We start from the raw sequence: 25,996 nt of genomic DNA on the forward strand, positions 1-25,996 counted from the left end.
GGCTTCTTCCGGTAATCTGCATGTATTTGCTTTTTGGATGCTGAGGGCCAGCTGTTTAACTGCAGCATTTTTTGATATTATCTGTAACAAATAGAAACAGCCTGCACAGATTTCATAAATAACCATGTTATAATTACCATGCTGGGAAACAATGAAATTAAACCATATTTAGAGGCTTTTTCTTGTTTGCAACGCATTGTTATCCAGCTTACAGAAGGCAAAGAATAATAGAAAAGCACGATAAAAGTCTTCTTATCAGTCAGTGACTGTTGTTCAATTCAGATAATAGGTGAATATGTACTCTTTTTGAGTTTGACTTTAATTAAACATTTCATCATAGTTATGCAAAGTCATATGTTTTCTACACAAATGTGATGTGCATCACTGGAACGTCACATTTCACTCGTGCAAAGTGGCTGATTGAATAAATCAGTGACCTGGAGAATGCACCTCTCGGTTTGATTCAAATCAATTGAGCTCCATTCTGTGAAATTCTCAAAACTGGGAGCAAGGCTAGATTTTCACCACAGTGACAGGAAACAGGAACTGGCTCAGTTTGTGTGTCAGAAACAAGCCTTTAATTGATATAGAGACAGATTTTCTGTTGAAACAAAGCCGGTGGTGCAGGAAAAGAGGTAGATTAGAACACTCAGCTAGCCACCACTGAAGTTGCAGATTGTCCTAAGGCAAAATGCTTGCACCAAAACCTCACCCTTTATCAGAGAAACCTGAGATAGCACAGGGCAGTTTGATGGGGGAAAGGACAGAGAGATCCTATTCCCTGAGGTGGAAGGAGGAAGCCACTTTATCAAACAGCTGGGATACCACTTTGTTCAGTATCATCTTCCTCTGTCTCCAACTCTTCCTCCCTAAAATGTTTGGAGAGGCCGTGTTCAACTACAACACACAAATAAAATGACTACGATCTTTGCAGGAGGGTATCACCTGATAGTGCAGACACTGAACCCAGAGCTCTTCTAAACCTCTGATTCACCCATCAGTTGTGAATCTGATATGTTGGTCCAACCTTGGCAAAGAAGACATGTGTCAACTGGTTGATGGATTGGTGTTCAAATCTCTGAGATTGCTCTGACCATCTGTGTAGAAAATCCCACTCTCCTTCAACAATGGTTCTCTCATCTCCATGTCTCTTCACCTCTTCCCATAGCTGCTGTACTCACGGTAGTGTCTCCTTTTTTATATGTCTCATGCATCGTCTCTAATCTCCTGAAGTTCAGGGATCTGTCCTTCTTGTGTAGGCTGCAACTACCCATCCCTATTGCCCTGACATAAGAATTGGGCTCATTTGTTCATGTTGATGACTGGAAAAGTTAAAAATGTAATAGATTAAAGTAAGAGAAATGAGAAAGGGTAGGAACTAACAAAAAGGAGTTAAAGAAAAAAAGAGATTAAATAACAAAAGGCAAGTAATTGGTCAAGCTGTAAAACAAATAGAGAACTAGAGAGATGTAAATGATAGAACACAGCTGCCCTTTGAAGCAGGAACAAGGGAAAAGCAAGACTAAACCAAAGAGTTACACAGAAAAGGAGAGATTATGCTCAGAAATTGTCAAATTCAGTATATACTATGGGAAACTGCGTCAGTTGTGATGTGGTTTTCAATATGTCAACACAGCTAATTTTCACCACCAAGACTCAAGCTCATATTGAGACGGATAACTCGAAGTTCATTAATTTGTCGGATGTGCTCGTTACAACATGCATTTGTTGTCCATCCCTTACTGCCTTTGAATGCTAGCTGGCCATTTCAGAAGGCAGTTAAGAGCCAACAACATTGCTGTGGGTCTGGGATGCACAAGTCACCCAGTCCAGATAAGGACAGCTCATTTCCTTCCATAAAGAAGGACAATAGTGAACCAGATGACAATCGGCAGTGGTTACATGGTTGCTACTAAACCACCTCATCTTTCCAGATTTTATTGAATTCAGATACCAGGCAAATGAGTGAGGGGGCAGAATGGAAGGTAAATGGGTGATGGGTTAGGGTGGCATGTGTGAGAGTGATAGATAAGTGAATAGGAGAATAGGTTGAGTCAGGTACTGGAGCAGTCAGAGGTAGGTGATTGAGTGTAGTCTGGAATTGGGGGTGGGGTGTGTGGTTGGATGTCTACAGAAGGGGAAATTGGTGGGGTTAGTATAGTTAGTATGGGCATATTCAGACAGCCATACAGTAGAGGTGAAAAACCTCTTTAGCACTGCACCAATTGGTGGGGATAGAATGGGCTAGTATAGTTCTTTAGTGACCTAGAAATTAAAGCAGGTTTTAAGATCTCTAACTTTTCCTAAGTAACTATCTGAATTCTAAATCAAACATGGGGACTTTTTCAGAGAGATCCAAAAGGCCAGCAATTGCTCGTCAGAAGTTTAAACATTCCGAACATTTACTGAGTTGTCAGTGGACATCTGAGTGATTTTGTCAGCACCTTTCAGAGTATGTTATGTCTGATTATCCAAAGACAAGAAGAACTTAGCCATTATTTCTGCATCAAACCTTCTTTCATTTGTAGAATTTATTTTTAGATTAACACCTTCTGCTAATGCAACCTGGCTTCTGTACATACAAATTTGCTTAGACAGTGCAGCTAGTTAATTGCATTAGGTGTTTAATTTACATTTTAATCACAAAACCCAATGAAGCAATGTTTTAAGCACAGCTCGTGAAAGGAAGATCTGAGCATCAATGAATGCTAGGTTCAGAGATTTTAATTATGCATATAGTTACTTGAAAGAAGTAATCATTTATTAAAGCTATTTTACATTGTGGTCTGGATTTCCTACCCTTAGTGATTCCACATGTCTGACACTGCTGGTTGTAAATTCATATAAATCACTGCTAAGATATGGAATGGCTTTAAGCAAATAGTCCCAAATGTAAAAGATGGCAGCCTGTATATCAACAGGAGAGGAGAGCTATCCAGAAGGAATCCCCTTAATTGGTTGGTCCAAACTCACAGAAGGGGCAAATTATAATGATAATCATCATTTTTACCCTACTTCTTTAGAACCAAACATTTCAATTGTTTACAATGAATTGAAGAATCACTGAGGTTAAAGAAAAGAGTTGCTCTTTTCTAGAATGGATGATAAAGATCCAGATTTTGTTTCTTTTAAAGAAATAAAGTTATCGTTCAAATTTGAGTTGGTGGAAGAAAGATGCTGGGAATTGTGGAGGAGAATGAAAAAGATACTGGATGTCACTAGGGAATGGCAACAAGGAAACACTGGAGGACAGACTGAGAGGAGAGAAAACACTGCACATCAGTCTCTGAAAACAATCCATACGGCTTTCTTAACAATCCAAGATGTGAAAGGTATGAAAATAAGTTCTCTCCACACACTGTGCAACTTAGGAACACTCACATATGACAATTATAAAGCTGAACCGAAAGGTAGACTGAAGAACTGGGTTAATATTCCTCGGTTTCAACTGAGAGATTGGATGATTTGTTTCCAGTTAAAGACATTAGTTTTGTAATTCCTCATGTGATGCTTTCATGAAAATCATAGGTTACAATATAGCCTTTTTCTTCAACAACTAACAATTCAGGATCTGATGGTGTCATCAGAACAAAAGACAACACAGTAGGAAAATTATCAAATTCAAAACCGAGAATTTGAAAATAATGTCTCTTTTGAATCTTTTAACAAACGTGCAGAAATACTGTAATTTTTTTAAAAATAGCATGAAGTAGTTTAGCTGCAGAACCATTCAGTAATTGGTCATGGTCCCTTGAGTGATGAGCTCACTGCTGTGGTTTGTGCCCAAAAGAAAAAAAAAATTCTCCTTTAAAAGAACAATCGACTGAAAATATGAAGTAATGCATCTTGAAAGAAAGATTAGGGGAAGAAAATAAGCCTTAAATGGTAAGATTTTAAATAGAGTCTGGAGTAAGGGAACCTCAAACACTGGTGTTACTAAACAAACAGCATACTTCCATCAAGAGAAACAAAGGGTTGAATCTTTTAGCAAGATAGCATTTTGATCAAGTTTTATAGAAGGTTTTGTCTCAGAGGCCCAGATACCTCATGTCATCATCCCAAAGAAGTCTCATTAACTACAACCACAATGGTGCCCTGCTTGTCTGATGCAAGCCCATTTCTAACATTCGCCATAGCCAGATGAATTCACCACCATCAGAATATCTCTGAAGAGTCCGTCAATGGTACCATATTTAAAAGGCACACGCATAGCAGATCAAATGCTGGCAGTCTGCAAGCGCCCTACAAGGTTTGTGAAGCTTGCCGTAGACATTGCAAACAAGGAGAAATTGGCATTCTGCTTTGCAGACAAAGGCTGGAGGTCCTGGTGAATGGGTTGTGTACATCCCCTGTACCATTACAGTACACACTACCAAACTGGCCTGAGGTTGGCATCTAGGTCTGTGCAGTCTCAGCAATCTGGAATGCCATCTAATTGTATATGAAGCAGGGTAATGACAGAGTAACTGCCACCATCTTCTCTTTGCTACCTCACACTCACTCTATCCCAGCTACTGCATCCATGTCCCATATGGCTCATGGTCTACCATCTCACTGTTGTAAACATCATCATCCCCCCAGTCTCTCACCCACCCAATCCCTCCGCACAACTGACTCAGCATGGTGTCTGTTCTGCCTACTCACCTGCTCGGGAAACTGTGCCACCCACTTTCATTTCACTCAATCCTTCAGTCTATCCAGGGGAAAACAGCTCATAATATGGCAGAAAATGCCAAGACAGGTAGTGGACTGTCCAACAATCAGTCCCTATGATGAGAGGATGATAATCCTGACTCTGACCACACCCAAGCAGTCACCCGGACCATTACTGAACATTACTATTGAATTACTGGGACTCCTGAGTGCAGGGTATTTCCCTTGACCTGATTGAGAGGTAATTCCCTTAAGTTGAGACATGGCCAATTGAAAGTTGATTCAGCTACTGGCACATGGTGCAGGTATAACACAGATGCAGCACATTGACATACCGTCACATGTTGACCCCCTTGACTGATCACTACTGAAAACCACGACAAGATGTCCAGCTTTATGTCTGCACTACACAGCAAGGTAACACAGAGGCACTTGAACTGGTACCTCTGGCTGAGGATCATAAAGATAGGATCAGGCAAGGAAAAGCAGAAATGTTGTGAACATCTAAACAGTTGCAAAGTGAATGATTGTGAGGCAAATGAGTCCTCACAGAGTCAACCCACAGCTCTGAAATGCACTATGATCCAATCTTTGTGTTGGTTGCCTATCCTAGTGAGCACAACATCTTTGCAGCAACATTGCAAGAAGAGGTGCCTGAAGTGCAGCATTGAAGTGCAGAAGTTGATTGGAGATGAGCCATGATGGTGCAGTGAGGCTGGCACATGTCAAATGCCAGCACAGTACTAATAACCCATGTGTACCCCTCCATCCTTCGATCCACTTCACTGAATGCATCTGACAAAACTCCCTCTTGTACCTGCCTGTGTGTTTTGACAAAACCATTAATGCTGAGACCTTCTGTCTGGGTCTGAGCAGGTGCCTGGTCTCTGGCAGTCTTCTGGGTGTCAGTGACCTTGAACATTTCTCTATAGACAGCTGTGGAAACATGTCAGTGACATATGCATCAGTTTGTGCTCTCGAACCTAATCTTCATAGAAAATGTACCGAAGTGAAAGTCCCTGAGTTGATAGAGCATGGAGATGAAAGCCTTGCCACTGCACCCTCCGAAGGTCTGTGGCTTCCTTCTCAGAAGCGATGGTGAAGCAAAATATTACGTCCAAGAATAGCAAGTCAAAACAAATCAGTCTTAATATCATTGTATTCACAACACAGTAAAATTAAAATTTTCAATGATCCACAAAATTAGATCTATTGTCCCTAACCAGACTCTACGAAAAACAGATTTTGGACATCACATTTATAAGTTAAGCAAAAAGTGAATCACCCATAATAATATGCCATCCTTTCCTGTGATAGACTCTCTCTAGATCTAAAAATGTTCCAATTCTGGTTATAACAGCCCTTTGGCTTCCCCCATCACCACCCGTTGTTTTAGTTTTGCCCGATCTTTCTGCATCCAAAGTTTGATACTGTCAGCTGTGACTGGAAACAGGTCCAGGAAATTTAAAATCATGAATGGACTCTTCCAGTGGCAGTAACATCGGTGGTGTACCTGCCAGCAGGAAGTGGCTCAATGCATCCACATTTGGTACTTTGTTTCCCAGAAGGTATGCTAACTTGTATGTAATTAATATTAGAGCCCACTGCTGAATTCAACCTGAAGCTATGGGTGGCACTTCCTTGTGTGCTTTAAGTAGACCTACCAGGGATTTGTGATCCATCACTATTACAAATTTACATCCATAAAGGCATTTCCAGGGCACGCACTCTACTTGAGAAATCTGCTCGCAACAGTTGTCTTTGAGTTGGGATAAACATTTCTGGCATCATGCCGTTACTTAGGAAGCTTGAACTGTTCAATTCTACAGTCATGGACTTTATCTCGCATGTAAGGAATGTTTTTTTAATAGGCAAATGACGTTGGGGTAGATGAAAAGAAATGAGTAATTCCCCTGATGGATTGTGAACCCGTTGCTATTTCGGTTATTAGGAGACCAACTTTCTATGAGGCATTAGATAGTAAAATCTTTCAAAGGTTGACAGGTTTAGTTAAGAAATATTATGCCGATGCCTCCTCTAATTCTGAGATGCGATCAGTTTTCTCAGCAATTTGAGAATCGGGGAATCAGTATAAATATTTTTGACTTGGTTAAGACAACTGGCAGAGGCATGTGACTTTGGTTTAACCCTTAGTGAGATGCTGAGAGACTGGTCTTTGGGATTAATGATGAAGCCATGAAAAAGCACCAACTAGCTGAAGCCCAGTTTGAAGACTTCAAACAGGCACAACAACCAGCATTATCATTGGAAAATGGGGCATGTGGTGGGTGTGAGTTGCAGGGTATTCCAATGGAAGTGGACACCCTCACCAGTCCCACTGAGCTTGGAAAACACCACATGAGTGAAGACAATTGCACAGCCTCACTCAGGACATATTCTGAACAGAGGGACACAGGGTCAGCCCACAGCAAAACTCCAAAGAAAAATCAAGCCTCAGCCAAAAAACTTTCTTCAGAATCTAGGCTGGCAAGTCATTGTAGTTCCTGCCTGTATACATAAAGGAGTCCTGTTAGACCTAAACTCAGTAAGAGAATAGAGGCCAGTATCCCATCACCAAGTCACCTTTTACTTCCACTTGGAGACTCCTTGATCCAGTTCCTCCAGAGCTGTCAGTGTACAGGATGTCTGAGGCTCTGGTTCTTTTTGTGTGTGTAGGTGTCGGACATAACGAAGAACAACAAGTGTGTAAGTTTATTTATATTCCACCACCAGGAAGAAGGAAACACCTGAGTGGCCAGTGACAAGCAGTGCCCTTCTTAAAGGGCAATACTGAGTTATCAAGAAGTAAAGGGGAGGGCAAGGACTAAATCAAAATAGAGTTGAAGGGGGAAATAAGGCACTCCATTCCTTGCATTGCCCTCTGGTTCTTTTTTCACAAAATCAGTGCCCTAAACTGAGGGACTCTAAATCTCCTGCTTTTATTTTTTCTTCTGATATTTTTCCTTTTTTTCATTTTTTTCTCTTCTTTTCCTTTTTGTTGTCCTTTTTATTTTACCCCACACTACTGCCTAACTGCGTTAGCGCTTATATTTTCCCCCAGACCCATGTTGTGTGTGTGCAGGTGTAAGACACACTGAAAGACAACAAATGTATAAATCTTTATTCAATTTCCACCACCAGGAAGAAAAGAAAACACCCGAGTGGCCAGCGACAAGCAGTGCCCTTCACATCAAAGGGCAATGCTGTGTGATCAAACAGTGAAGGGGTGGGCAGGGATTAAATCAAAATAGAATTAGAGGGGGAAAAAGACACTCCACTCCCTGCGGTGCCCAACACTCTGGTTCTTTTTTTTTATTTGTGTGATGCAAGTGTTATTGCTTTTCAGCACATACTTGTATATTGTCCAGCTCTTGCTGCCTTTGGATGTGGACATCCTCAGTATCTAAGAAGTCATGAATGGCGCTGAACATGGTGCAGTCATCTGCAAGCATCCTGACTTCTGACCTCATGATGAAAGGAAACACCCTGGTTCTTTTTTTTTGTACTTGACACTGATCTGGCTTCCTCAGAACCAGCTTTCAGAGTGAGCAGAACCTCTGACCCTCCTGTTTTTTATTTCTTTTTTTTGTGAGCCACAGTGACAGACACAAGCTGCACAAATCTTTATTCAAATTTTCACCACCAGGAAGAAAGGAAACAACCGAGTGGCCAGTGACAAGCAGTGCCCTTCACATCAAAGGGCAATGCTGTGTGATCAAACAGTGAAGGGGAGGGCAGGGATTAAATCAAAATAGAGTTGGAGGGGGAAATAATACATCCCACTCCCTGCGGCAACCACCTCTCCCTGAACAACTCCAGGGTGTTGGTGGACACCATGTGCTCCTTCTCCAGAGACACCCGGCCTCTAGCGTAAACATTCTGCTTCTTTTTTTCTTCTTTTTTTTCTTTTTTATCTTTTTTCCTTTCTCTTTTTAACCCCTACAACACTACCGCCTAACTGCGGTAGTGCTTAACACTCTGGTTCTTTTATTTTTTGGCATTTTTTTCCTTACAAGCAGTGCCCTTCACATCAAAGGGTAATGCTCTGTGATCAAACAGACACTCCTATTTTTTTTATTTCTTTTATTATTAACCCGCACACTACCGCCTAACTGCGGTAGTGCTTATTTTTCCCCAGCACCCATGGTGTGTGCGTGCAGGTGTGAGACACAGTGAGAGACACAAAGTGCATGAATCTTTATTGAATTTCCACCACCAGGAAGACAGGAAAACACCCGAGTGGCCTGTGACAAGCAGTGCCCTTCACAGCAAAGGGCAATGCTGTGTGATCAAACAGTGAAGGGGAGGGCAGGGATTCAATCAAAATAGAGTTGGAGGGGGAACAATGCACCCCACTCCCTGCGGTTCCCACCTCTCCCTGAACAGCTCAAGGGTGTTGGTGGACACCATGTGCTCCTTTTCCAGAGACACCCGGGCTCTAACATAAACAATCTGGTTCTTTTTTTCTTCTTCTTCTTTTTTCTTTTTTATCTTTTTTTAACCCCCACAACACTACCGCCTAACTGCAGTAGTGCTTAACACTCTGGTTTTTACGTGTCAGGCAGATTAGACCAGTTTAACAGCCCGAATCAGGAAACCCATATTCTATGCAGTTTACCTGGCTGACCTCATTACAATCACTCCAGTCCCTTAATTGACAAACTCAGCATCCAACCAGTTGCCAGTTTAGGGCATAGCAACACAGTCTACAGCATTCCTTATATCAGCAATTAATTTATATTATCTTACAGGCTTGTCACCAACAGCAAACATTTCTGTCTCTTCTCCTCCCTTTCATAAAATACAACTTGAACTCACACTTCCACAAAAAAGAGAAAAATAAAATAAACATATTGAGGGTCTGTATATTAAGTGTTGGCATTTTTCCCCCAATGGTTCTCTAGTCCCCTCATAAATGAGAGTAAATTAGTTGTGAGAAAGGGCTAAAGGCTTGTTCAGGTTAGGAATGTGTTCTGGCATCAATGGGAAAGTAGCACAGAACGATGAAGCTCATTCAGTTGGCTTCCCATTGAAGGCTCTGACAGAAGAGGCGTTAATGTTGATGCAGAGTTAGGAGAAATGTTGAGGTGTCCCAGTGAGTGATTGGGAAGTATGGAAGGCAGGAAGAGTCCGTAATTTGGGAGGATAAGTTGGGTGAGCTATTGAATGGAAATATGCAATAGTGAGCGACACAGTCCAAGAAAGTGAGAGGTGCATGCAGTGGCAGATTTAGAGAGTCATGCCCATGTGAGTGTGAGGTGGCAGAGAGATAAATGTTGCAATTACAGTTGTGAAATGCAGCATGTCATTAATCTTCTTTCAGCACTGCTAGATGATTCTTTTAACCTGGCAGACCACATCAACTTGGGCTGCTAGCTCTGTCCAGTTTGGCAGAATCTGACGTTATGGTCTTCTCTGGTGGTCTAAAGGAAAAACCTCCTTTTATCTAATCTATTAATGAGTGTGTCCAGATCCCTGTCAGCAAAGAAAGGAGCTAATTTGCCTTTCTGGGTTATATCGTTCATGGTAAGTGTACGGGACCAGAGCGTGAAATGTGAAGACCAGTTCTTCGTTTGTAGCATCTGAAATGTGGTGGACCTGTGGTTTCAATATGATGGCAGCTCTTTCTGTTGCATGAATATTGCAAAGTCCTGGCAGTGATGAGCATTTCCACCTCTTTTGGCAGACAGTTGCATGAAGCAAGTGCTGTCAAGGCTGGTTGCATGATCAAAGAGCTGAAGAGCAGATGATCACAGGCAGAAATTGACAAAGACAGTGATAGACTGCACAACATGATTCTCACCAGAAAAAAATCCCTATGCATAATATCAGAACATTCAACTCATGAAGTATTACAGAATGTAAACAGTCAATATCTCTGTATACTTGTACTTAAGTCACTTGTATTTTACTTGCTGTCAGTTCTGACTTATCATAAGTTAGAAAGTTATTGAGTTCAAATCCTACTACAGATATTGAGTTCAGACGGACACTATGGTGCTGTATTAAGCAAGTGTTATGTTGTGGAGGTGCTTAAACTGAGAATGAGGATGCCCTCCTGAGTGGATATAAAATATCCCACAGTGCAGGGGATCAATCAACATCATAAAAACAGATTGTCTGACTATTATCACGTCATTGTTTATAAGACCTCATTCTGTGCAAATTGGCTGCTGTGTTTTTTAACATTATAATAGTCTGTATACTTCATTGGCTATAAAGCACTTTGACACAGCCAAATGTCATGAAGGGGGCTACATAATTGCAAATTTTTATTTACCTTGGTCTACAGAGACCATTATCTCTTTCTCCTTCCTAAGGGGTTTATGGTTGCTGCCTTGATTCTAGAAAACTAAATATTTCTTCTTTGCTTCTGTTGGAACTCAAAATTCTTAAAGAAATGCAACGAGAACAGTTTTTTTTAAAAAAAAGGAATACATATTATAATGCTTGCTTGTAACTACTAGATGTTTTACAGCTCGTTTATGGAATAAATTTGTAGTTATCTCACGCTATTTAGGCAAGAGAAGGTAGTGAATTATTGATTCTACACTAATTCCGTTGGGAAAAGGGAAGATTTGCAGCACTTACTTGCAGCTCAGATTTACGGCTGACAATGTCGTAGCAGGGTCATAAACTGCTAGCACTAATTGCAGCTGTAAAATGCGTCCTTTGTTTCCTTGTTACACGTAAGGGCTTAGGTCATTATTAGAGATAAGTCAGCTTAAGGTGGGAACTCATATCTTCCTAACTGCTTCATTGAGGCCTGCTCAGAGCATTAATCATGGTCTTTGCAAAAGGCCATATCACAATCATGCCTCATGAAAAATTGAAGTAGATAGATGTAGTGAATGGAATGTAGTGGCACTCAGGGTTAACTATTTCCCCATACGGCAGGCATCTAAATGAGAAAAAAAATCACCTTGAGGGACCATATCTATTTCAGCCTAGACTAGAAATTGCTTAGTCTAAGGAAGAAATCAAAATCCATTAAACCAAGGGATTAAAAATGCCAATACAGAATGACAGAATTGCATAGAGTGCCTTTTTCCTCAGTTTCAGGCAAAGTAAAACATGAGATTTTGGTTAATGGAGTACTTTGTTGTAAGTATGACGTCGCTCATGGCTTCCATTGGTCCTGACATTGGTATCACGAAGCCCATTGGAAAATCCATCTCACTGTGCTTTTCTAACTTTAGGCCCAGCTGAGAATACAAAACACTGCTGCCTCACAGCACCAGGAACCCAGGTTCGATTCCAGCCTCGGGCAACTGTCTGTGTGGAGTTTGCACGTTCTCCCCGTGTGTGCGTGGGTTTCCTCTGGGAGCTCCGGTTTCCTCCCACAATCCAAAGATGTGCAGGTTAGGTAAATTGCTCATGCTAAATCGCCTGTAGAGTTAAGTGCATTAGTTAGGGGGAATGGGTCTGGGAGGGTTGCTCTTCGGATTGGTGTGGACTAATTGGGCTGAAGGACCTGTTTCCACACTGTAGGGGATCTAATCTAATCATAAAATATTACAGCCCAGTACAGGCCCTCCAACTGTCGAGTTTGCACAAACCTGTGGAACCAATCTGAAGCCCATCTATCCTACATTATTCCATTTTCATCCATATGTTTATCCAGTGACCATTTAAATGCCCTTAAAGTTGGCAAGTCTACTACCATTGTACTAGGTTGTACTAGCTTGTGCTAGGTTAGCACAAAAGGTGATTGCACTACTGCTGTTGGGAAAACTGACCATTCCATCCAAGAAATGGAAACAAGCTTCTCACATGTTTTGTCTTGACTGTTGAAAGTTAAGTGTGAATTCACCTTTAGTGCAAAATAATCAATTCATAAAACATTTATGTCCATCAAATAGGCCATTTAGCTCCTCAATTCCATCAATGAGGGCATGGCTGATCTTCTGATACTTATTAAAAGCTTTGAGTATGGAAAATCTACCAATCTTAGATTGAACCAAACTGATCAGGCATCAATTGCAGTGTTCAGAAAATATCTATTGTTCTTTGCATATGGAACTGTTTCTTAATTCCTCTTCCTGACTCTGGCTCTAATGTTTAAACCTGGTTCCTAGATCTAAATTACCTAACCAATAGAAATTGTTTGTCCATATCTCCCATATTTGTTGCCCTTGATATTGTAAGAGATTGGATCAAATCAGATCTTAAATATCAAAATTCTAGAAACATCTTGTGTAATCTCTCTTCATTACTTCATGCTCAGTTCTCATCTTAGTCAATATACTCTGCATTACCACTGAGGTCAACTATGTTCTTTCCTAAGTTGTGGTGTCCAGAACTGTTCACAGTGTAGTGATCCCTGTTGTGGTCTAACCAGGGCTGTAAAGAGCCAAAGCTTCTCTTCTACAATCTCATATGCCAGCATTCCATTAGTGATTTTTAAAAATCTTTGGTAAGGTGCAATGTATCACTGATGGTTGGAACATCGGCAGCCCAATAATAAGGAGAAAAGCAGGAAGAAGTCGACTAATGTGGTAGCTTCCTGCTAACTTTTTCTGCATTTTCTACAGCTTGTCCCAGGAACATAACAAATAGACAAGTGTCTTACTGAACTCATTGAATCCTACTATACATATTCTTAGCTAGCCAATTTCTGCTTTAAAGTAATTTGGTATTTTTAAATTTCCAATGGTTATATTTTCAACTGTCTGATTCTTTGTGAAGATACCATGCAGTTGCATTGTTTCATCGAAGGAGAAATCATCTGTACCTGATCAGTCTCCCATTCCCTTTCAAACTAAGTTCCCCTCATTCCACCTCAGCTCAGCCTCTTTTTCTACCAACCTTCCCCAACCAAGTTAAATGTCCTGAATGGCAATATTGGAAGTTTGTCATCTATTCTTTTTCCTGTGTTAAACTGTCACATACTCAAGATGTAGGTCTTGTGGCACTTCCTTTCCACTTCACAACTTATGGTAGATCTAGTCATCCTTGAGATTGGCATAGCAAATATTTTCAAAGAATGTAAACTGAAATGATTATGAACTATATCTTTGGGCTGTTTTGTTTTGTTATGGTGTAGATTGAACTAAAAAGCTTGTGAAAGCTAACTTTGTTGTATTTTTACAGTGCAGAGGAGGATGCTGGCTCATCAGTCTGGACTGAATTGAACTATAGGTCGCTGAAGTACTTCTGAACATCTTTGCTTCCAAATATTTCACAATATTGCCTTTTATACTTCTTTTGTCCTAATTGACCTATTGGTTATATTAATGACTATTTCAGAAAATTAAAGCTGCTCATTAAGTAGAAGAAATATTATAATTGACTGGGATATTCTCTTCTTTCATTGGTTGATGTGTTAATATGTTTGTTTTTATCTTCTGTGGAAACATTCTTTGTTTAAAATAATTAACTAAACTATGAGCTTTGATGGGTTAGATTTGAACACATTCATGAAGCATGAAACATGCTTTGCTTGTTTTTATGGCACGGTAAATAAACTAACAATGCTTTGGGTTATCTTATAGTACATATTTAAATTTCTGCTCACAAATGCTTCATAGTTGTCCCACCTGCTTTTTTCACTATCTAGTGTTCCATCTTTGTATTTTCAATCCTGTTACATTGTAATTGTCATTAATATCTATAATTTACTCCAATGGATTCCTAGGATGTTAGGAAATCATCATTATCATTTTGAAGTTATTAGGTTTTTGATCTGTACCAGCGTTTAATTAATATCTCCACTAATTTTGCATCATCATGTTCCCCACGTGATACCACCATGATGCATAATGCCATTAATGATGCTATCTTCTTTAAGGGCTCTAAAAACAGCAGGAATAACCCTTTAAAGTTATGATGTTCCTCATGAAATATTATTTAATATACTTCTACATTTTCAGAGAGAAAATGGTGACATGGTCAGAAACACTTTATATCGCTAGCTCTAACTTGTAAACCAATGAAAATATTTTGACACATTTTCATTAAGATTATGCCTTTTTAAAAGTTTATATTGATGGATCTTGATTTGATAAGTTATTTTGTCCATGTTTAATCTCAATTCTTAAAAGGGATTGAGGGAAATATATCCTTGGAAGAATAGAAAATGCAATTTCAAACATCTTAAATGTTAATGTTCATTAGCATTACTGCCCCAATTTCTTTAAATTTATCTACATTCAGGCAATGCCGTATTCTTGGAAGGTATCATTTTGCTACTTGTAGCTATTATTACCACGTTGAGAATATGGCAAATGTATTTTCTTTCCATAAATAAAAATGAATAACACAAACTTTCATAAAAGCAATATTTCTTTAATGAGACACATTAAATCTTCTTCGGGTTATTACCCTCCTTCCTCTATCAGACAAGATCGAAGATGTTAGGAATTTGATGCTGTCAGTTACTTTGCTTGTTGGAAGAACGCTACAGTGACAAAACAACTTCATTCATCAAGAGAAGTGCAATAGTATAGTGGGACATGGCTTTGTTCCAACAGTTTCTCCACTTGCTAGACTTTTGATGTCAGCACATTAAGCAGGGAAATTCTGAAGCATTTTTCTATTGGAGTGACACTCACAAGATAGGCACCAAGGATAGTAACTCTACCCATCTTAATAGATCCTGAAAGACCCCACAGTCAGTTTCAATTCTTCTCATTTATCTCTATAATGGCTTGAAGTTGGTATAAACCCAGGGTTAAGTAGCTACCCAATTCATTGGTAAACAGACCATTCCACAGCAAGTAGAAATTAGGAGGGAGTGATGCTTATGTTACATCCAAATATTCAGCTTTACTATGTTGAAAACTAAATAAGACACACACACAGCAATAAGACTTCCATCAAATGTATTTTGTTTTAAATTACACACATCTTGCAAATGTACATTAAAATGAATACAAATTCAAACTACAAGTGTTAGAAGGGAAGTTACAAAGCGAACTGAAATTTCCTCTTTCACAGTGATCTGATAGAAATGGAACAATTTGGCCTCATGTACAAGAATCCATAATCTCAAAGTGAGATAGATGCTGTTTTTAAAAGCTGAATAACATTCTGAATGCAATTTTCAACAGCTGAATCTTGCTATTCAAAGAGCAGTATTAAAAGCAATTTCTCTCACACTTGCAAACTATATCAACTTTTTGAGGGATGTGTAGAAACAAACTCAGTGTCAGAGGCCAGAAAAGGAAAGCCAGATGTGCCACAAAAGAGAATCTGAATTCACTGCAGAGTAACTTCAAAGCTGAATGGAAATGGATCCTGCAATCCTCACCTAGTCTAAACAAGCAAACACTTCTATCATTAAAACTCTACTGGTGTGCACTTTTGCAAAACTACATTACAGAGTTCCCACTACATCTACTCACTAGAAATTTAAAAAGTCAATAATAATAAACATTTTATGTACATTTAGAATTTCACAAAAAAAGGCAGCAAAAATAGCAAACTGACTCTTCACCACAGATAGCAAAAATGGCTGAAACATGCACATGGCTCAAGCATGATAGCACTGATGTAATAGAAAAACAAGCAAGCAAACTATTCAGAAATTAATGTTTTAAAAAGAAATGTCTCTTTTCTTAGTTCCATTATATATTCAACTCGATGGTAGGCTTTTTTTTCCCCCGAAAGCAAATTTTGGTACATTTGGGTTTTTATAGATTCTATAGATTGCATTGATGTTCTGGTTAATTTTCTGACAATAGAATTGAAGAGAAGTGCATTACTGTTACCTACCCGCTGCTCACAAATTGCTGACTAACAGATCGATAACAGCCAAAAGGTAGATTACAGTCGTAACAAGAACAATTACATTTGCAATCGATGACACCTATTTTCATAAGGAGAGTACCTTGTGTGTGGGAGTAATTAAACAGAATGGTAGGTACTTTGGAATGCTGGGATATGATTTTACAGCAAAACGTAGGCATTCAAGAATTATAGCAAAGAGATGGTTGAGAGTGATTACACTGAAAATGGGAACGTCTCAGGGACCTATTAGATAAGAATTTTAAGGGTGTTTTCAAAAAACGCAAACCATTGCTATTTTGTAGCTATATTGTGACGGAATTTTTAAACTTTGTTTCTGATCACTTTTGGCACCATCAGCTCACTCCATGCATTTCCAAAATGATCAGGTTTATTTAAGATTTAATTTGAATTTTATTAAAGCCCAACTGTTTCTGACATTATGGCACATTTATTGGAAAACTGTCTACAGTTAGGTGCCAGAAAATTCCTGTTCAGAGCATAAGATTTTCAAGCATGCTTTTAGACCTAACTATTTCCATTTATGGGATAAATTTGAGTGTAATTGAAGTATGAGTCAGCGAGACACCTAATTAATAGATGGATGAGCTGGCAATCTGCTTCTTGTCACCACTTTGAAACCTGCTCACCAGTGAATGAGCAACAGCACTGAAATTGAGGTAAGCTTCACGATTTCCCTGGCTTTCCCTCACCAACTTCATCCATGGCAGATTTGAGTTTAAGAAGGCATCAGATTTAGGAATGGGCCCACTCCCAACTCTGAACAAATGGCTTGGGTTTTGAATTAGTTAAGGTCTCTCCTATTGTGTGAACAATCCCAAAGGACAATACTATTTCAAAGGTCAGAAATATGTTTGTCTCTGACTAGATCAGATTTTCAAATTAATGGTGTATCTAATAACATCCAAATGGTTTAGAGCTTCCCTATTATTAAATATTACTATTTTTACCACGATCTCAATAAAGCATGTTGAGTTATATTGTGTAAATACACACTACAATTCTGTTTTGTACTTTATGATGATTGTGCTAAACAGAAGTGAAGTTAGTTTTATTGCCTATTCCAGCATTCAGTATCAACAACAGCATTATCTGGACATACTCAATGCAGCCAGGTGCAGTTGTATTAATGAAAACCTCTGAATGCCCATGGCTACATTAATGCAAACTTGGCATAGTAGCCAACCTTGTTGAACTTCCGAATAAAATTTGCAATTCAGTATCAATTTGCATCAATGTGGTTTGGATGAGAACTCACAGATGAAACACCCTATACCACTGAGTCTCTATATTAATATATTTTAATTCCTCCAGAAAGGAATTTAATACACTAATAGCAAAGCATTCACAATCTAGGCTATGAATGTGGACAGTGGATTTGTTCAGCAATGCGCTTCTCCAGATTTAAAACAACTACAGTTTTGATCCTATAATCACCATTAACCAGACTCAATACTGATCCAATGTTCTATTTGTCAACAGTTCTAACCAATTTCAATTATGTCAATTTACTTCCAGCCTCAACACTCACATATACAACTAACTCTGCTTCAAATTTCTGCTCCTTTACATTCACCTCAGCTGCCTCATACACCAGCAGCCAATTGATACTGCCAATTATGGGAACAGTGCCACTTATTCCTGGCTGACTCCTGTTGCATGGCGACAAAAACACAGTCTGTCTTGTTTCCATGGGAATGCTAACAGACCCAGGCTGCACTGCCCATGACGTGCAAGGATAGAAGAAAAATGAATGCAGTACATAGCAGGCAATGCTTCAGTCTATTATACTGACCTTCTTTTTCATCTTTTAGGATACGGTCTCAATTTGTAACATTTTGAGTGTTTATGCCAATTTTCCTTCCAGATTGGCCTTTTACCAGCTATGCAAATCTGAGGCTGGCTTAACCGTTGTTGTGAGTCTTTGTTACATCTCAAAACAAACTCACAAATCAACTGCCGCTGTGGTTAAAATATTCAGTGAAAAATAAAAGATATCAATGTAATATACTCACGGTCTTAGGTAATGGTATTTTTAGAGGGTTCTTTGTGAAATAAATGCTGCTGATTAGCATTACTATCTTTCTGAATTCTTTTCATTTACCCAAGGTGCAGCTATACCCTGTCCACAGAGGCAGTGCATTAAGAAACCAGACAGTGCACTTGAGGCATCTCTTCATGAGGTTATCTTATTCCCCACTCCAAGCAGACAGGGTGCCACCTCACAAAGTGGTTTCACTCACCTCTGGGGCACAGAACACTGCCCTTGACAAAATCTCACCTTCTACCTCTAAAGCCAAAGGAGCCACCAGTGGCAACCAACTTATTTACCGTGAACTTCTTTTCCTTGCGGCTGCCGCTCGTCCGGCCAATACTGACCAGTAATATTCTTCAGATTACTGGCCTGTATTTCCTCGGGATTAACTGCTCGTGCTTGACTTTTCACACGCTCAGTTCCTTCAAGGTGCTCTTGGCTCAATCCTCAATGTGAACAGGATGAAACCAGAGCCACTGTGGTCTCACTTCCTATGGAAGGAGTTCCACAATATAATGACCATTACAAGTGTGAAAATACACAGGTTATTAAATTAAGTCAGCATTCAGGCAGAGTTTGTTTCATTAAAGACCAGAGGCTTTTTGCCTATTGTGTACCTCGAGCACTGAAATTAATTCAATTACAAAAGGGTCATCTGTATTTTCACATCAAGCACCGCCATTATGCCTATAGGTCACCTGTGCATGACACATCATTTAAATAACAAACACTGCTGTCTTAACCAAATCACAATCTCGAACTATGTTTATTTTTTTGGGGTTACATTAGTCTGTCTGACTGAGAATTAATCTGATGTGGCTTGCATGGCTACACACACACACACACACACACACACACACACACACACACACACACACACACTTCTCTTTATTAAGGGAACATACTGACACACTTTAAGCTGCAGACTTGCCCAGGGAGTTCAAATGATACCAAAGCCAGAGATCAAAGAGATTGCTCTGTGGAGTAGAATCTTGACTCCTTACTGCTGCAACTCTTAATACACCTTTGGGTACATTATGAATTTATTTGCACCATCTATTGCTATTCTGTGACTGAGAGAAATTGAGCTTTTTTGAATTGATTTCTGGAGAAGTACAGACAAGGCAGCATGCTGCCATTTCCAGCCTATTGGAAAGAAGATCAAACTGTAATAGAAGCCTAACACTGGGAGAAGTAAGAAGAAGGAACTTGTATCAGGATGTCTGTCATCTGCCAGTCCATTACCAAGTAGAAAAGAAAGATGGAACCTCCTGCCTGGACTGGCTAGCAAGCAGAAAGAAAACCAAGACATTTTGTTCTTCCTTATTCCTGGGATGTAGGCACTTATTGTCCATCCCTAATTGCCCAAGGAGCAGTTAAGATTCTGTCACATTGTGTGGATCTGGAGACATGTAGGTCAAACTAAGTAAATATGGCAGGGTTCCTTTGCAAACAGACATTAGTGAACCAGATGGATTTTTCCAATATTTGACAGTGGGCACATGGTTGGCATTATGTCAGCTTTTTATTCCAGATTTTATTAAATTCAATCTTCATTTACTACAGTGGGATTCTAACCCAAATACCCAGAGCAGTGGCCTGGGCTTCTTGATTGCTATTCCCATGCCATTATCATTGACTCCCTGGAAACCAGTGATGTTTTTCAAAAATAAGGCTGGTGTTACAAAAGTACATTTTGTTTTCCGTATTATTGATTACCATATTTCTGCAGCATATAGTAATGGGTGGTTCATAAACCAATGAGGAGTGGCAAAACTGCCTCCAAAACTAATACAAATGTCATGCAACTAACTGCCCCTTGGTTCCCACCAGCAGTAGGGGCCAACTTAACTGGCCAGGGAAGACCTCCTGGGAGCAGAGCTGATCTCCACACAAGCCAAGAGGCCTCTCACTCCTTGCCTACTGCAGCAGCCATTTTGACCACTATAGTTGATTGAAGGCCAGTGATAAACATCTGAAATCTGAAGCTATGCAGCTCAATTATGACTCAGGAGGAATCATGCAAAAGGAAAGAAAAAAAAAACAACTCCGGGACAAAAAAAACCCCAAAATCCTGAGTCCTAACAGAATTAAAGGTAACTGGAACACATATTTTTAAAGAACATAACCATTTCTTCTGTAGACTTTCTCAGATGTTACGTGAGCGAGGAATGACTCCCTAGAAGATGTGATGCTTGCCATCCTCTCAAAACATCTAATATGATTAGAAACTTGCTGAATGATGGAACTAGGCTTGGTGATTTGAACTGACACAAGAACATGAAGAAGAACATTGGCTGGTTAAGGAATGGCCAGAAGGTTAAGCAAAATTCATGAAGGTATGTTGAGAGGGTAAAATGTACCAACAATAAACCCCAATTTCTCCCTCACATACCACTCAGTTGCACGATCCTAATTGATAACTTTTTTGTAATAGCTCTTCTTCCTGTTACCTCATTTTGGAGGTGAACTGAAGGATAATTGAAACATTAGCTGGCAATAATTTTTGTATTGTGGCACATTGATATCATGGAAAGAGAATAATCACTTCAATATGTCAATCATTAGACAATCTGCTAATCTGCGGAAGTGGGGGCATCTACCAGCCAATTTCAACCACTACTTTTTCTTTCTGACTGAAAGTATACAGGAGCCACAACATTCAAACAATTGCCAAGCCTGTGACTGTTCAGTGAATGCTTCAGGGCCAAAATGCAATGGTCAACAGGGTGAATTTCACAGCAATGCAAATTCCACGGCAAAATGGAGCAATTCTTTGTTCTCTGGGGAAAGGGGCAGAAAACAAAGGAGGCTGCATCATAAGACATTCTGCAGCAGGACAGTAGCATGGAGAAATACTCATGACTAATCTTCCAAACTTGGTTATTGATACACAAGAAATTGCAGTGCATTGAAATTTGAATTCCACATCAGAGTAAAATCAGCCTGCAAGCTAAATGTCACACCAAATCAAACAAGGTTGTAAACATTCTTTATGAATCAAGAAAAGCACAAGATAAGTCTCATGCATGGCAAGTTTATTTCATGCTAATCCTAGTCCAGTGGCAAGTTAATGTTCCCTTTTCCCTATCAAATCGGTCTTCAAAGAAAACCCTTCACCATCAGCTTTTACAAGTATTCGATTAATGCTATTCAGTAAGTCTACTTATAAACTGGTTTGAATATAATTGCACAGTGAACACATTCACAAATAAAAAAGCGCATGAACAATTTGTTCTTATTAGTAAAATGTAAATTTGCTGTCTTACTCTAACCCTAAATAGTTCTATCCATTCAAAATGTCATATAAAGCAAGAATCAGAATCATTTTATCACTAAAAAAAGTATTAAACAAATGTGATCAAATTTAATTTTAGAAAATTAATGCCTTAGTCTCATTAAGCTGTATTCTTCTGAAATTACTTTCCCATTCTCAAATCAAGGTTATTTTCACTTTAAACTAAACGTTTGCATCTTAGTTAATGATTTTTTTGGAGTTTTTTTCTGTCCCTCCTTTTTTTAAACAAATCAGATGTTAAACATGTCTGCGCAGCAGAGGATTTTCTTAAAAAAGAAAAAACTGGCAGAGGTCTTTAATAACTAAAACCGGATTTATAAATGAAGCATATAATAACTGCACATCAAATATCAAAGAGAAATGGAAAATCACACAGCACCATTGAAAAAACAAAACCAGGGACCATAAATTTCAAAGAACAAGTGACGTACAAGAGACCTGCTTGTGTTATTATGAAATATTCTCACAGTGCTTCATATCTGATGTTTAGAAAAAGGCAGTGATATTCCAAGATACTAGGTTTCTCATGAGAAGGACAAACTGTTAAAAACAGGGCAATTTTGTTTTGGTGCCACTTGGCAATTAGTGAACACCAAGATCAATAACCTCTGCAAACTGGGCAGAATTCCTTTTCCAAGTCTCACTGGTTCAGATGGCGAATTCCAGCCTTCCATCACTCATCTGGCTCACATCGAGTCACCCAGTGAGTCTGAGTCATCCAGAGAAAGCGGCAGATACAGATCCTGCAGTGGGGAAGCAAAGAGAAACAAGACTTTAAATATGATTGATGAAAAGAAATGATGACTGCCACAGTGAGGGTGATCGTGTGAAGTAGAAATCTCAATTTGAATCTCCTTTGATTTCCATTTTCAGTGATTCCATTTTTCTCTCCATAGATGCTGCCTGACATACTGGGTAACCAGCATTTTCTGGTTTATTCTACTTTTAACCTGAGTGCAAACTAATTGCTCAGTGGGCCTACTATTCTGCAAAAGGTTCAATTGGATTTAATCTTTCAAACCTTTGTAAAATGTGCAAGTAATTAACATCTTAATTTCTTCAGTTTGGCTCCAAATGGTACATTCATAAATCTCACTAATCATTTCCTTCTTGTAGATTCTTTTTCCTCTTCATGCTTTTTTTCAGTTTGGTGTCTTTTCAGAATGCAGATTTTCTGCTTCCAGGAGTCAATCTTTCTCTTCAAAAGAAAAAGTGTCATCATCAGTCATCCACAAATAGTAAGAAAGCTATTCTCACAGTGGGAGTGGTGTTATGGAGATTTAAACTTGATATTGTACAATACAGACACTCTATGTGCCAATGGTTATTCTCAGTGACGTATTTGCTGTCCAGTCCCATGTATGTTGTTCTTCGGGGCAGAATGTAGATAGGGAGTATCTACTGATACTTTCACTGGGAGCCAATTATTTTCCAAAAGTCATTCAGAAACTTTGGATATATATTTTAAAAAAGGGATTGTTTAAATACAAAATCTATGATTTATTAATTAGAATCAATTATTATTTAGTTTAAACACAAATGAAAGAAAACTTGCATTCTGATATATATCTTTAACCCCTTTCTCAACTATCCCTCAGGATTTCACATTTATTATTGAAGAGCAGTTAGTATTATGTAGGCAGTCATGGCAGCCATTTTGAATATCACAAATTGCCAGAAGTAATAATAACTTAACCAGCTAGTTAATCCATTTGCTGAGAAAAGAAGACATGCATTTGACTATTACCATTGCTGAGCTAGTGTATTTAATCTGCATCCTCACAGTGAGATTGGATACACCTGCCATCAGCCCAATGCAACCTATTCTCCCTCACATGTGACTAGTCACACAATATTGGTTGCAGGTACCTGACACTCTGATTGTGACCTTGGAAAGCTCTTGGAAGATTCCCTCATGAGGACAACCCACTGGGGAAAAGTTACCCCTTTAAATTGAATGGAACAAAATTGTGAGGAGGTCTCTTCCAATCACAAGGCAGTTCCCTGCCATCCTTGCTACTGATGGGTTCACTAGATATCTGCAACAAACCTGGGAGAGAAAGAACCTTTAGGAGCAGCAAGCAGTTAGCTAACTAACTGCTGGTAGTGAGGAGGCACAAAAGGAATGTCTACAAGAGTCCAGAAGTGGGGTCCAAGTTACAGGGAGTGTGATGGGCTGAGGGCTAAAGTCCAAGAGCCTGTAGCCATTTTGGTGAAGCCAGGAAGAAAAGATGCGCAGGAAACAGACTTTTTATTAAAAGTCAGGAGAAAGAGCTGCCATTATGCCAATACAATTACCCACCCACCAGATCCGAATGGCAATTAGGGAGAAGACGGACGCTGCAAGAGAGTTGGAGGTGTGGGGAAGTAGGGAGGCTGCAAGGGAAGTGGGAGGGAGAGGCAGGCTCCAAGGGACTGGAGAGAGACAGAGGGAGGTTGTAAAGAGAAAACAGTTTAATGCCTGTCAGCAAAGGAACACTTAGCTCACTAGGAAACTTGACATGAGGTAATTAATTACTTGCAAATTAATGTGGTATCATCAAGCTTAAGGCTGCTTTTCAGGAGCTACTCCATGTGACTGCCATTGCAATGAACAATGTATCAATTGTTAAATTGAAATCTGAGACTGAAATCCATGATGCACTAAAATAAGCACTAACTGACTTGTTAAAATATTCCAGTTTTGTAAATATGCAAAGGAATTACACTGGGTATAATTTTGTCAGTTTGGAAGGTGTAGCCTTCACATGAGTAAAAGCCCATGACTGTTATTTTGAATGAGAAACTTTTGTTGCTACATTTTTGCTAGTTGTCCTGTGCTAATTTGAACACTGTGGTATCTATTAATTAATGCTTCCCTTGTGTGCGGTGGCTTTCCATTTAACAGATAGGTTCTGCTTCTGTGAGGCCAAATATCCCAAAGATCAACACGAATAAAAAAAGGAATTTATTATGTAACTGCATCATTTCATGACGTACTTGGTGTGAATGAAAAATTAGCCCTCAAGAAAATCTCAAAAGGAGTCCTCAAGAAAACAAGGAGTAACCTGGCATGCATATGTGCACGTGTGGTGTACTTGTGTCAGTGTGTCTACAGAAGTGAGCAGTGCACACATCTACACATCTGTATAGACGCAGCACGCCCTCCTGAAAACTGAATATATCTTGTTCTCTTCTATGACATTAAGGTGACTGAACTGATTCACCTGCATTTTGTACTTCATGTAGAATTCTGGCTATGTTAATGAGAGATCAATAACCAAATTAAAGTAACTTCCTGTTTTCCAGATGTCTACTTATTTAAAGAACGAAATAGGAACATCCCTTAAACTAAAGCATCATCATTTTTGAGACTCAGGTAAAGATGTGTATTCACTCCATTGTAATAGAAATAAAAACACAGGGCAAAATAATGACTTACCTTGTGCTTGCGAAGGCAGCCTGGGCTGGTTGGTGTCGAAATGGGTGTTGAGACTGGAGACTTATTGGACTTGGGAGTGGAGAGCTGGCTGCTAGAGGTTCCATTAGCTGAAAACACAGATAACAGATAATTTATAGAGGGCTGATAAGATGATCTTAGTAGGTTATTGTAACTCAGTTCAGAATATTCAAAGAGTTTACTTAAGAATAAAATTCAATGTCATAGTTTTCTCATTACTTATAGCTCTACTGCTCGCAATGCTTTATGGTGTCTGCTCAGAAAGGAGGATGAGATGGTTTAGATCATACAATTTGCAACAGGCACTCCATTAGGAGAGGGAATGTGTCCTCTTCTTAATGCTTCATTCCTCCAGCATCACCCTTTTCCAGGAAATAGGATTAGAACATTCTGCTTATCAGATTAGATTAGATTACTTACAGTGTGGAAACAGGCCCTTCGGCCCAACAAGTCCACACCGACCCGCCGAAGCGCAACCCACCCATACCCCTACATATACCCCTTACCTAACACTACGGGCAATTTAGCATGGCCAATTTACCTGACCCGCACACATCTTTGGACTGTGGGAGGAAACCGGAGCACCCGGAGGAAACCCACGCAGACACGGGGAGAACGTGCAAACTCCACACAGTCGCCGGAGGTGGGAATTGAACCCAGGTCCCTGGCGCTGTGAGGCAGCAGTGCTAACCACTGCTCAGCTTATCAGCAGAAGATGAGCAGTTGCCACATTGGTGTAAATAACTCACAGGCCAATCATCCATACAGGTTTTGCATTTCGATAGACTAACATTATGAATCATACCCAGAGACTCCAACTAGA

General features: G+C 39.5%; 1 protein-coding gene across 2 annotated transcripts in view; it reads right to left on the reverse strand.

Annotated features, from left to right (window-relative positions):
- Window positions 1-22,073: 22,073 nt before the first annotated feature.
- Window positions 22,074-25,996, reverse strand: part of LOC132820143 (neuronal migration protein doublecortin-like) — a 177,059-nt gene continuing 173,136 nt past the window's right edge. The window contains exons 7-8 of one of the 2 annotated variants that reach the window (XM_060832084.1): window positions 25,156-25,262; window positions 22,074-22,477 (exon numbers count right to left, since the gene is read on the reverse strand). In XM_060832084.1, coding sequence (XP_060688067.1) covers window positions 22,421-22,477; window positions 25,156-25,262 — 164 coding nt within the window. In that variant the 3' untranslated portion in view covers window positions 22,074-22,420. The remainder of the gene's footprint in view (window positions 22,478-25,155; window positions 25,263-25,996) is intronic. The other variant, XM_060832085.1, reaches the window with a different exon arrangement.

Source organism: Hemiscyllium ocellatum, chromosome 11 (genome assembly GCF_020745735.1).
Source record: "Hemiscyllium ocellatum isolate sHemOce1 chromosome 11, sHemOce1.pat.X.cur, whole genome shotgun sequence".
In the NCBI taxonomy this organism is placed as follows: domain Eukaryota; kingdom Metazoa; phylum Chordata; class Chondrichthyes; order Orectolobiformes; family Hemiscylliidae; genus Hemiscyllium; species Hemiscyllium ocellatum.